The sequence below is a fragment of the Chiloscyllium plagiosum genome, chromosome 17 (assembly GCF_004010195.1).
Source record: "Chiloscyllium plagiosum isolate BGI_BamShark_2017 chromosome 17, ASM401019v2, whole genome shotgun sequence".
Taxonomy (NCBI): domain Eukaryota; kingdom Metazoa; phylum Chordata; class Chondrichthyes; order Orectolobiformes; family Hemiscylliidae; genus Chiloscyllium; species Chiloscyllium plagiosum.
Genome location: NC_057726.1, coordinates 18,644,386 through 18,657,514, shown reverse-complemented (window position 1 = coordinate 18,657,514; position 13,129 = coordinate 18,644,386). Strand labels below are relative to the sequence as shown.

General features: G+C 40.2%; 1 protein-coding gene across 4 annotated transcripts in view; it reads left to right on the top strand.

The window, feature by feature from the left end:
- The window catches only part of LOC122558251 (uncharacterized phosphotransferase YvkC-like), a 172,792-nt gene that overhangs the window by 148,791 nt on the left and 10,872 nt on the right, over positions 1-13,129 (top strand). For all 4 annotated transcript variants that reach the window (XM_043706625.1, XM_043706626.1, XM_043706627.1 and 1 more), the window contains 6 exons: positions 374-436; positions 4,438-4,533; positions 6,976-7,133; positions 8,525-8,660; positions 11,512-11,603; positions 11,775-11,902. In XM_043706625.1, coding sequence (XP_043562560.1) covers positions 374-436; positions 4,438-4,533; positions 6,976-7,133; positions 8,525-8,660; positions 11,512-11,603; positions 11,775-11,902 — 673 coding nt within the window. The remainder of the gene's footprint in view (positions 1-373; positions 437-4,437; positions 4,534-6,975; positions 7,134-8,524; positions 8,661-11,511; positions 11,604-11,774; positions 11,903-13,129) is intronic.

The window sequence follows — 13,129 nt, the reverse complement described above, 5'->3', positions numbered from 1 at the left end:
CTATTCATTTTTTTAATTAAAGTATTAATATCAAAACATTAAAGGTTCAGGATTACACTGAATGTACCAAATGCAATATCCTGCTTTCCCTTTCATGTTTTAAAAATTATTTGCTCAGCTTCAAACATTGAACATGAAGCCAGAATGAGGTAACTTTCCCATTCACTGTTAGGGGATAAGCTGGCTCTATGGATAGCCTTGACGATATAAAATCAACATGATCTTCGTTTTCACTGCATAGGCAATGCTCTGTCAGTTAGCAGCAGAATGGAAAAAGGTAAAAATACTCCCAGATTGTTTGTTTTTTAATAGATTCACTTTTATTTATTTTCTTGTGTTTTGTTATAATACTCACTTTTAACTTTTACTTTAGGCGATCGCTGAGGCAATCCAAACTCAGGGCAAGCGTTCTGAATTTCTAAAACTGGATGCAGAGGTAAAGAACAGTGTGCAATAACAGATAACATGGGAATGTGATCATTAGTAAAGTGGGGCCACCAATAGTGCTATCAAGTCACACTTGCTTTGCAATAACCTTCTCACTGACACTCAGTTTGGGTTCTGTCAATATCACTCATTATAGCCATGGTTCAAACATGGACAGACAAAAGAGCTAACTTCAAGTGATAATGTGAAAGTGACTGCCCTTGACATCAAGGCCAAACGTGGCATCAAGAAGCCTGAACAAACATAGAGTCAATACAAAATAGAAGGAAGACTCTCTACTGGCTTGAATTACAAAAGAAGATGATTGTGGTTGTTAGCAGTCAATCATATCTACAGGCATTCTACAAGGTTGTCATAGGTGAAACCATCCTCAGTTGTGTTGTCAATTACTTTGTCTCCATCTTCAGGTGGAGATGTTTGCTGATGATTGAGCATTATTCACAACCTCCCAAATACTGAAGCAGTCTATGGCCAAAGTAGCAACACCCGAACAATATTCAGCTTCAGGTTGACAAACAGCAATTGACCTTTGTGCTACAAAAGTGCCAGGCAGCAACCATGTCCACCAGGAAGAATTTAAATATCACCCCTTGACATTCAATGGTATTAACATCACTGCATTCCACATGGTCAACACTTCACCTGACAAAGGAGCTGTGTTCTGAGAGCCTGTGATTTTAAATAAACCTGTTGGACTATAAATTGGTGTCACGTGACTTCTGATCTTGTCCACCCCAGTCCAATACCGGCACCTCCACATAATCCTGAGGGTCATCACTGATAAGTAACTGAACTATATCAGCCACATAAACACAGTGGCTCCAAGAGCAGGTCAGAGGCAAGGTATGCTGCAGCGAATAACTTACTTCCTGATTCTCCAAAGCCTGTCCACCATCTACAAGGCAGAAGTTATGAGTGTGATGGAACGGTTCCCACTTGTCGGGATAAGGGCAGCTCCAACACTCAAGAAGCTTGACATCAGTCAGGACAAAGCAACCTGATTGATTGGCATCATATCCACAAGCATTCTCTCCCTTTATCACTGATGCTCAGCATCAGCAGTGTATACCATCTACAAGACACACCTGCAGAAAATCTCCAAGGCTCTTTAGGCAGGAGCTCCTTAGACAGAAGAACAAAAGCAGCAGATACATGGTACACCTACAAGATCCCCACCGAGCCACTCACCATCCTGACTTGGAATTGTATCATTGTTCCATCAGTATCATTGGGTCAAAATCCTACAGTTCCTTCCCTAACAGCATTGTGGGTCTACCTATAACACAGAGACTGCAGCGGTTCAAGAAGGCAGCTCACCACCACCTTTTCAAGGACAACACAGGATACGCAGTAAATGCTAGCTTAGCCAGTGAGGCCACATCCCAACAAAGAATAAACAAAAGTAATAACAGTAAGAATTGAATTTTAGATACTTCAATTTAAAGCCATAAAGGCTGCTTGAAAATATTAAATTTATTGTAGAATGGGCAGATGTATAATATATAACATTGAGAATATGTGATGGGCGATGTACATAAAAAGGTGATGTGTATGACAGGTGGGGTATAGAACAAATACATAATGAGGTTTAGAACAGATGCAGAATAACAGTTGGGATGCATAACAGGTAACATGGAAATCACAGGCTGTGTTGATAACAGGAGGGATATAGAGCTCGAGCCTGAACTTTAGTCCTGGAAAAGTGGAAAAAGTGCAAAGGACCTATTTTGCTTTTGCTGGTGCAGTCACATGCCATATCTGACACGAAAAAATACCCTCCACAAAAGGAGATGAGTGCCATTCCCAAGGATAATCATAAAAGGCTTTTTAATGTGAGTCGGACATTCTCAAGATTATTGCCAAGGATATAGCAGCTGAAGTAACAGCTCTTAAAGGGACCATTGTAAATGACTGAGATATTAGATAACTGTATTTTTCCAATTTCATTTTTGGATCAGAAAGAACACAAATGCTGTCTGCAGACCCTCAAAAGATTCTGCTACAAGGCAATCTGTTTCCATATTTCCCCAGGCTCTGTCAGTTCTTATCTTCCCGAAATAACTGCAGAGAGGCTGGCATCCTGTCACTAAATTACTGTTTGTTTACATGTGAACAGGACATAGGCTCTGACCATCCAGCTCAGAGTCAGTCCCTCGAATGAGGAGACTCTCTGAATCTCCTGTTTATATCTGTCAGCCAGGTCTCAGTGATTGGCCCAGGTTAACAACCCCAATCAGGGATCTCATATCCAATGAGCTCCTCCTGGCCCACATTCCAAACACTTTCTGAACCTATTGCTTCTGTATTGCCTTCACAGAGGAGCCAGTAGATCCAACCTTACTCCCCATTTGTGAATATACTGAGCCTGCCACTAAAAATTGCATTGTCCTTGTACCATTGATCACATGAAAGGGCGTACAGGCTCTTGTTACAGCCCAGGAATCTGTCATAGAGTCATAGAGATATACAGCATAGAAACAGACCCTTCGGTCCAACTCATCCATGCCGACCAGATATCCCAAACCAATCTAGTCCCCCCTGCCAGCATCCAGCCCATATCCCTCCAAACCCTTCCTATTCATATACCCATCCAGATGCCTTTTAAATGCTGCAATTGTACCAGCCTCCACCACTTCCTTGGGCAGCTCATTCATACATATACCACCTTTGGTGTGAAAATGTTGCCCCTTAGGCCTCTTCCATATCTTTTCCTTCTCACCTTAAATCTATGCCCTCTAGTTCTGAACTCCCCCACACCAGGGAAAAGACTTTGTCTATTTATCCTATTCATGCCCCTCATGATTTTATAAACCTCTATAAGGTCACCCCTCAGCCTCCAACACTTCAGGGAAAACAGCCCCAGCCTATTCAGCCTCTCCATATAGCTCAATTCCTCCAACACTGGCAACATCCTTGTAAATCTTTTCTGAACGCTTTTAAGTTTCACAACATCCTTCTGATAGGAAAGAGACCAGAATTGCATGCAATATTCCAACAGTGGCCTGATCAACATCCTGTACAGCCACAACATGATCTCCCATCTAACCAATAAAGGAAGGCATACTAACTGCCTTCTTCACTATCCTATCTACCTGTGACTCTACTTTCAAAGAGCTATGAACCTGTAGCTTGTTCAGCAACACTCCCTAGGACCTTACAATTAAGTGTATAAGTCCTGCTAAGATTTGCTTTCCCAAAATGCATCACCTCGCATTTATCTAAATTCAACTCCATCTGACACATCTCAACCCATTGGTCCATCTGATCAAGATCCTGTTGTAATCTGAGGTGACCTTGTTCACTGTCCTCTACACCTCCAAGTAGCAAGTCAGGAGAGGAGTGAAAAGCATGAATTCACTCAAGTGTATCTCCTGTCGAATCATGATATTAATTATTGATAGGCGTCCAGATAAACAAAGGAGACCCTGGCCACTATGTCGATACCACTTAAAGGAAATGTATGGTAATGAAAAACTCTTATATTAAACATGGAGAATAAAATAAAACTTACATTGAGATGGAATGGTGTAAAACTTCATTTCTAAGATTCAGTTATTGTGAAGACGTGTCTTGTAATAGTTGCGTACAGTTAGTCAATAATATCTTCAATAAACTTGTCAGGTTTTAAGGGCACATCAGAGCAATAAACCTATCTGCTCATGTTGTCCATTAAAGTATATCTCCAAAGATGTATTCTTTTCTCATTCATGATATCATAAATTAGGAATTGAACATGCAGGGCATCCTACGTTATACTTTAAATGATTATTTAGTGAGACTGGAAGGTGTTAAGTTGTGCTGCAGTTTTTCTAGAAAGCAACTTTAGCCAAAATGTAATTCTGTTCTTTTACCTCAGCTCCTTTCAAAGTTCCATGTGACTGCATTTGGAGACGATTACTAGAATGCTTGTCAGAAATGCAATTAATCATTTAAAACATTAACTACTTTGAAAGAATCTGGGTCAAATTGTTTTAACTTCTCTCTAACTAGACTGCAGTATCTTGGCTTCTGTCCCAGGAAAGTGGAGATGCTGGTTGGAAATTCCAAAACTTCTTAAAGAAACATGGCTTTCGCTGCCTCAGAGAGGTAAGCCCATAGTACTGACCAGATGGTGTAAATGTCTTGATGTAAGTACTGGACATAAGATTGTTCACAAAAATAGTATGTTAACAAAAATAACCAGAAAGTTAACAAATAGCTTTCAGAAAATGTTGAAAGTACTCTGTAGGTCTGTCATAATCTGTAGAGAGAGAACCATTTCAAGTCAGTGACCTTTCATCTGAACCAAATTCAGATGTTCTAATGAAAGGACACAGACCGAAATACTGGGCTGGATTTGACGTACTCCCACTGGTTGTGTTCTTGATGGGGTGATACGTATTAAAAGTTGGGTGTCTGTCCCACCACCTTCACATCCACCCCTGAGCTCACCCCCATAATGTGGAGCATTGGTGGTGCACTATATGGAAACTTGTTAAGAACTCGAGTAGACCCCAATATTATTCTACCCATGCCATCATAAAGTTGGATGGGCAGGAGCTCTTTTTTTTAAACAAGCTTTTATAAATACAGGAAGGGAGGGAAGGATATTATTGTCAGAATGTTCCTTCTGTGTGTTGGAGGCATTTGCTCAGGAATAGTACCTTACTTCCTTTCCACACATATGTTAATATCCACCCCCATTCCCAGCACTTCCTACACCAGGAGGACAATGCCTCACAGCTCCCAACTTGCCTGGAACCAGGACTCCACTCGGTCATCTTTTCTCAGACTCATTGCAGTTCCAAGTGCCCACTATGAAAGTCTGGTGCTGGTGGGCTGCTGAAGGTACTGTCAGTTCCAAAGATGGAGCCTCTCCCACTGAGGGGGCAAAGATGTCCTTTTTACACCAAATTTAGGCCAGCCACAGTGCATTATAGCTGAAGGATAAGCTCCATCCACACCTATCAATCGACTATTGACTTTCTTCCTGAACCCCACTTCCCACTCCAACCTTTTTCGCCTGTACCAGCTCTGTCTTTGACTTTATCTTCTTTTAAAAATGGTGCCAGACGTGCTGCTGATTATTTCCAGCATTTGATGTTTTTATCTCACACATTGTGCAACACTTTGATTTTGTAGAATTCTGTCTTGTGTCCAATTTGTATCATTTTTGTTTAAAAAAAACTGTATGATTTCCACAGCACAAACTTTAGACTGCCACAAATGTAAATGTTACTGACTGTGAGGAAGCTTGTGCAGAGCATTAACATCTGCATTGACTCATTGGACTGTAAGATCCCGTTTTGTCCTGTAAATTCAGTATAAGTCTGTATTAAATGGCTCAGTGGGTTACTTGCTGGATGAAAGTTTGCAGATCACACAGACAGCAACTGTGAAGGTGAGGCTGCTAACCTTCATCTGTCAAGATTGGAACTTGGCAAATTCCGATTCTACAGTTTCTTGTGTGTGTATGAACATTCTTTGTTCTTGCTGTCTTGTACTTCTTGTATTGTAATACAGTGCTACACATTTTGGTTGCTTCACATGGGATAGGTGAACTGCCAGAGTTATTCATAATCCCATTGTCAGCTCACCCAATAGAGAGGAATACTGGATGTTACATGGCATCGACTGCAAATGCCATCTACAATAGTTAAAACCCACCAAAGGTGAATCATAGAATCCCTACAGTATGGCAGCGTGCCATTCTGCCCACACTAACCCTTTGGGGAGCATTCTACACAAACCCACCTCTGTAACCCTGCATTTCCCATGGCTAATCCACCTAACCTGCACATATTTGCACTGTGGGAGGAAACCAACACAGACACAGGGAGAATGTGCAAACTCCATGCAGAGAGTCTCTCAAGGCTGGAATCGAACCCAGGTCCCTGGTACTGAGAATCTGCAATGCTAACCACTGAGCCACCCTTCGATGAAATGAATGCACCCAATATTGGGTAAAAAAACCCTCTACTATTTTAAATAAAGAACAAATTATACAAATTATGTCATTGCATTTTGAAAATTTCATCAGAATCATTTAATGACACGTGGCAATCTATGCTGTCTTAATTGAGTTACAGCTGATATTTAACTGACCAAATGTAAGTGGGAATTTCAGATCCCAGATTTGATTAAATATTTTTTAAAAACTCATTCAAGTTATGAATTGTAATAGTTGCATCTAAACCATTATCTCATCTGGCATCCGTGATTCAGATATGGATTTCCATTGGCAAAATAATGACACAGAAAATTACAGTGTAGAAATAGGCTGGTCAACCGAACAGAGCAATGCCAGTCTGCAGCCCCTACAGGGCTTCCCCCTGTCTTTATAAAATCTTACCTTCTCTCCATGTCCCTTCCTACTTATGGATTTATCTAATGTCTTCTCATAAGTGCATCTGCATGGATTATCTCAGTCACTCCTTGTGGTGGCAGGTTCCACATGGTAATCGCTCTCAGTTCATTATCTTTCAAAAGGTCATGATGATAAGCCTGAAATATGTTCATCGATGATTATAGTCTGACTTTCTTTGACAGGCTGAATTCCATGAAAAGTCATGGATGAGTCATCCAGTAAAGCTACTCCCAGCAATCCAGAGAGCTTTGCAGAGTGGAAAAGTGATTGTTGATAAAGTCGTACTGTCTCCGGAGGAAGCTATTGCTTCCATAAGTTCATCAATCTCATGGATCAGAAAGTACGTGCAATTGGTATATGATTGGAACATGATAGCTCTTGATGGTAGACCTTAATGATTAACTTCTGTGGTGTGGTACACCATAAAACCAAGCTTTTGGTCAGTAGCCCTGTTATTTCTTCTGTGAATCAGATTTTGGCTTTTATGTTAATGATCTAATCATCAATTTCTCAACGGCAATTGATTAACACTGTGGGGTTAGTATATTTAAAGCAGTAAAGCAAGTCGTAAGTTATGAAGCAGACGTTCCAACAAACCAGCTGATTTCAATGTGTAGTTTACAAACTCACAGCAGAATAGCCTGCAGGCTGAGTTGCAACATTGTATACACCCAGTGCATGGACAGTTTAAAAGTGAATTCTGTTAAAGTCAGGTTTTACACACAACTTTTCTACCACCAAAGAAATTTATAGCACAGAAGGAGTCCACAGTCAGTTCATCATGTCTGTGCTGTCTAAGAAAAGCATGATTCAGTCTAAACCACAGCCCAGTTTTTGCTTCTAGTGGAAATCCAATTATTTTTTCAAATATAATGAGGCCTGTAGCATCATTTGAAGTAGTGAAGTCTAGATCCCACGACCCCTTCAGTGAAAACATTTTCCCACAACTTCTCCCCACTCCTTTGATTAGTTACTTGAAATCTATGCGTCTGCTTATTGAGCTTTTCATCTTAGGGAAACAAATCTTTCCTATCCTCTGCATTTAGACTCCTCATAACGTTATTGTGCAATGACATTTCCCCTCAGCTTGCTGTGTGTTGTGGAAATAAAATTGACTTGACTCAATTATTAGCAAGAGCAATCAAAAAGAGCTTTATTCATTTTTTTTAACCTCTGTATTGCAGAGGGGCAACCTGCACTTGAAAAACAATGCCTTGTGCAAGGGCCCTGAGCATAATTCATATACTTGTTTTATACTGTTTCTTATCACGCTCTGAAGAACAAAGGCTGTGAAGATTTGAGTTGTTATTCGTTTCATTCCCTTGTTGTGGACATACTGTTCTTATATTTTTCTCTTGTTGAATGTTTACAAAGTTCCGCAGAGACAAGCTGTCCCTCGACTGCAGACTTCAACAAAGTGTCAGAAAGTTTAGTAAAGCATTGTCTTTCAGATTTCAGAGTAAATGGATTTCAGAGTAAATGTTAATTTTGCTAATTTTCCATTACATTGTGTTACAAAGAAAACAAACCCTCTTGCCTATCCAATCTTACCTCATAACAAAAACCTTCCAGTCCTGACAAATTCCGTTGTACGCTTTGTGTGTGATGATTCTGAACAGTAAATGTAATGAAATTGTTCAAAATTGGGTGGGTAATTGTACAGAATAATCATTATTTTACAATTCTGATGTTGTATGAAAATCACTATATAAATGCAAATCTTTATTGTAGGTATATCGTGCGCTTGATCTTACCTGAGGCAAGAAAAGCTATTTCTGACAGAGAATTGTTTAAAGCAGAGGCAATAAGAATGAATGATGTTTTTAAGACTGCTTATTGGAAACTAGCTAAACTGATGGTTCTGGAGGTGAGTACCCATTGTCATTTATTCATTGACACAACAGAACTGTGCACTCAGTGAAATTAGAATGATTTCCATGTCATATTCATGTTGATTGTGAGCTTTGGATAAGAAGACATTGTCACACTTGAATCCATGAAATCCTGGTCAGATCAATACATAGCAATTGAATCACTGAATCTCATGCCAGAGCTTGCTTCAATAAATATATTAATTGAAGTATGAAATTGCATCCTGATTTGTACAGTAGCACAACCAATTAGTGATACAAAATATTCTCTCACTGGTTGAAACCAATAATTCCTATCTCAGCTATAGCACAGGGTGGGTACAGGTGAAAGTCAGACCACTGAACACAGGAACAGAAATCCGAGAATGAATTAATCTTCTTGCTCATCCTGTCACTGATTTGAAGAGTGCAATTTGGCCATCATTGGACACAAGCCTATATATGGAAAAGGCCAACAAAGAGACTAAAACAAAAACTGGCAGAAAAACAGAAAATGTGATGGATTGAGAATTTCATGTCAATTGAAATTACAGTGAAAATGCATCAGGCAGATTTTGATTTTGGGAGTGAGCCAAAGAAACGGGCTGATCTGTTTGTCACAAACACTTGCTGTGAGGGTTGAACCTTTTTCATCTAAGGACCTCAGTTGGACTTTACTATAGTGTTAATTCTTGTAATATGAACACTGAGACTGGCCTCTTATTGACTGGGCTCTTCCTGAAGAAGGGCTTATGCCCGAAACGTCGATTCTCCTGTTCCTTGGATGCTGCCTGACCTGCTGCACTTTTCCAGCAACACATTTTCAGCTCTGATCTCCAGCATCTGCAGTCCTCTTATTGAGAACAAGTATTAGAAGATTTATTTAGAGAGTAAATAAATACATTACAGCTTTAACACAGACATTGCTACAGTCTAGGCTATATCATTTAATAGTCTGTTTGATTGACTGGCTGTCCTGATAGATGAGGTACGACAGTGGCTATTCCAGGTGGAGTTGATACCTTTATACAGGAATATCACATAGCATGACATCACACTATTTACATCACTTTCCTCCCTTAAAGATATATTCTTGCATGGTCAAATACACATGAAATATATCAACAGTGGCCATGTACTGTTGGGAATTCTTGTAGCTCCCCAAACTGCAAGTTGTGCCTTAAATGGGGGAGGGTGGAGTTAGTGAGGAGTATGTGGTTTGGCCAATGACAGAGTAGAAGCTGTTTGATGGACTAGAAGACATACTCATGCTGCTGTTGAGCTCCAGAGAAATTCTTGAACAGACTGACCTGTGCTTTTTCTGGAAGTTCCTTTAAATCATATTGGTGAGGCTACTGCAATGTGCAGAGCATGTGCAACAGATAATCTGCCTGTTTGGAGCTCCAAGATTACAATTAGATCCTCTGTACACGGTAGGGCCTTGATTAATATGTAACTGAAACAGGCAAGTGTACTGTTGTGATGCCAGGGAAAATGGTGAGTGGTGTACCAGGAGGGGCCATTAAGTACAACACCATCACTGTTGTACTGTTAATCCTCCATGACTGCCAAGTTAAACACTTGGTAAGCCAGCTATATTTGACCAGTTAAATACAATAGAAATGTAAGTGTGAAAATTTGAATAACATAAGCAGGGAGGTAAAGCATACCATTGGTGATTGTGTAGGGAGGTCTGTGGTGCACTATGGTCCCTACCTCTGAGTCAAACATTCAGAGTGCTCAGTTTTGTGTTCCACCCCAGACTTGATGGCCATGGAAGGTGCCTGTGATAACATGGCCAACAGGTTGGTTATCACCTTCTGGTAGGCCTATGGTAGGAAGGAAAAGTGAGAGAATTTCCTGGTCAGTCACATTCATGAAGTAACTGCAGCGTAACAGCTTCCCACTGTTAATAGACTTCAGATGTAGGTTCCTGGACTCCATGCCTGCCCTGTCATTGAGGGACAGCTAAACAGAAAGTGATTCCTACTCGTTAGTGACTCTTCATGGCACTTCAAAAACAATTAATTAGTTGTGAAATCCTTTGTGCCATCTTTGATGTGCACAGAATCCTGATATGATTTTAAGATACCAATGGCTGATGTGTGTTGCCATATGCACTCTGCCTATTCATTCCAGGCATGGAGTATCAGACTCTTTTAAAGGGACACTGCATACGGCTCAGGAGACAACCAAGGAAATTATTTGTCTGATATTGCAGTCTGGCATCTGTCCCTAAATAGATGCAGTGTCTCATGTTTTTCTAACAGAAGTTCTTATTTAATTTTTTTAACAACCTCGGTGCAGAGATTGAAAAATGATCTGGCTGAGAGAACAGGAACACAAACTATGGTGGTTAGGTGGGGTAAAAATCATGTGCTTTGACAAATAGAAGAATCAAGTCTCTGATCAGCACCACTTCCAGCATCAATAACATACAACTCAATGGAGAATGCACAATGTGACTGGTGAGCCAGTGTATGACTGAAGGAACAAATATTTTTGACTGTGAAGATTGCTCAACAGCATCGACCAATTTGTACTCATGAAAAATGTTACCTCATTTGCCCATGTAAGACAAGAAACTTGTGAAAGAAAACAGACCAGTGACCAACAATGTATTAGTGAAGAGTTTTATCAATTACCGGAAAGATAAACTTCAAACAAAAGCTTAAAAAAACAAAAAAAATGCTAGAAAACATCAGCAGTACCTAAAGATCGATGAGACTAAACGGGTGCAACTTAATGCTTTCTTTTGAGGCCAGTTAGGAAACTAAGGGTTGGGATTTATTTAATCAAAGAAAGCTTCATTTGCCCCAGCGTACACAGTAATATGGAGGATTTAACCTTTTTTTTTTATTATTTTAGGGTTACTTACCAGATGAGGACTTGCTCTTCTTCCTAACTCATTCAGAAATTGGACAAGTTCTTCAGCTGAAATCAGCAAACATCATCTCAAAGTATGTAGCTGCCTTATTTGGGAAGTTAGTTAAAATGTTGCGGCATAAATTTAGCTAGATTTGGTATTTGTTCTGATGTTCATCTTTAAACATAGTTCTAGTTCTGAAAAAGACAGCCAGTCAGTGCTCTATTTATAGTGAACTGATACAGACATTATCACCTTGATGCAGAGCCCAGCGACGGAGAAGGTTACTGGAAAGGCAAATGGGTCTGCAATTTAAAGAAATGAACATTGGTAAACCTGTGCCAATTGACCAATATCAGGGTGAGGAAACTGGAAGAAAAATAACTCTGAGAGGTACATATTTTAATATTGATGTGAATGCAACATTATTAAGGCCTGAAACTGAATGTCTTGCTTATCAGTTTTGGTGCAATGTTTGTTGCTAAATATTAATATTTAACACTTTGGTCACATAGCTTATTTCTTTAGTCATTTGTTTAAGCATTGGGTAGAAGGTGGAGGGGCCTGTGGTGATTTTGGTCTCTAATGTGCATTCCTGTTGTGTGTATCTGTCATAGAGTTACAGCACAGAAAAAGGCCCTTCAACCCACTGACTCTGTGCCAGTCAAAAACAACCACCTAACCATTGTAAATGTTTTGGTATTGCAAGTATACTTCCAAATATTTAAATGTTATGAAGGTCTCTGCGTCTACCACAATTACAGACAGTGAATTCCAGATTCCTGCCATTCTCTGGGTGTAAATATTTTTCCTCACATCCCCTTAAACCTCATGCCCCTTAACTTAAATCTAAGACCCCTGGTCATTAATCCTTCCATCAAGGGAAAAGATTATTTGTGTCTACCCTACTTATGCCCCTCATAGTTTTATATGTTTCTGGAATAGCAATGCATAAATATTGCACCGTGATCTTTTTGTTTGTTACTTTCTGAAACAAAAGCAGCATTTTTTTTCAATAATCAGGCAGTCTCTTTTATTTTAACTTGAGTTTTCACTATTTTCTTAAGCCCACAGTCTTCACTGCAAATACTATCAGTGTTATCAATACACGCACATGGCTATACAGAGGAACCTTGATTATTCTGCATTCGATTATCCGAATATCAGATTATCCGGCAAGATCACAAAGTTCCAATACTTGGCTAAACAATGTTATCTGGCAGGAGATGTGGCAATGTTATCTTTCTTTCCCGCCGTACTGACCAGTACCCTTCCACTGACACCCTCCTTCGACTGACTGAACTGGTCCTCACCCTGAACAACTTCTCTTTCCAATCCTCCCACTTCCTCCAAACGAAAGGAGTAGCCATGGGCACCCGCATGGGCCCCAGCTATGCCTGCCTCTTCGTAGGATATGTGGAACAGTCCATCTTCCGCAACTACACTGGCCCCACCCCCCACCTTTTCCTCCACTACATCGATGACTGTATCGGCGCCGCCTAGTTCTCCCACGAGGAGGTTGAACCACTTCACCAACACCTTCCACCCCAACCTCAAATTCACCTGGACAGTCTCAGATTAATCCCTCCCCTTCCTCGACCTTTCTATTCCTATCTCAGG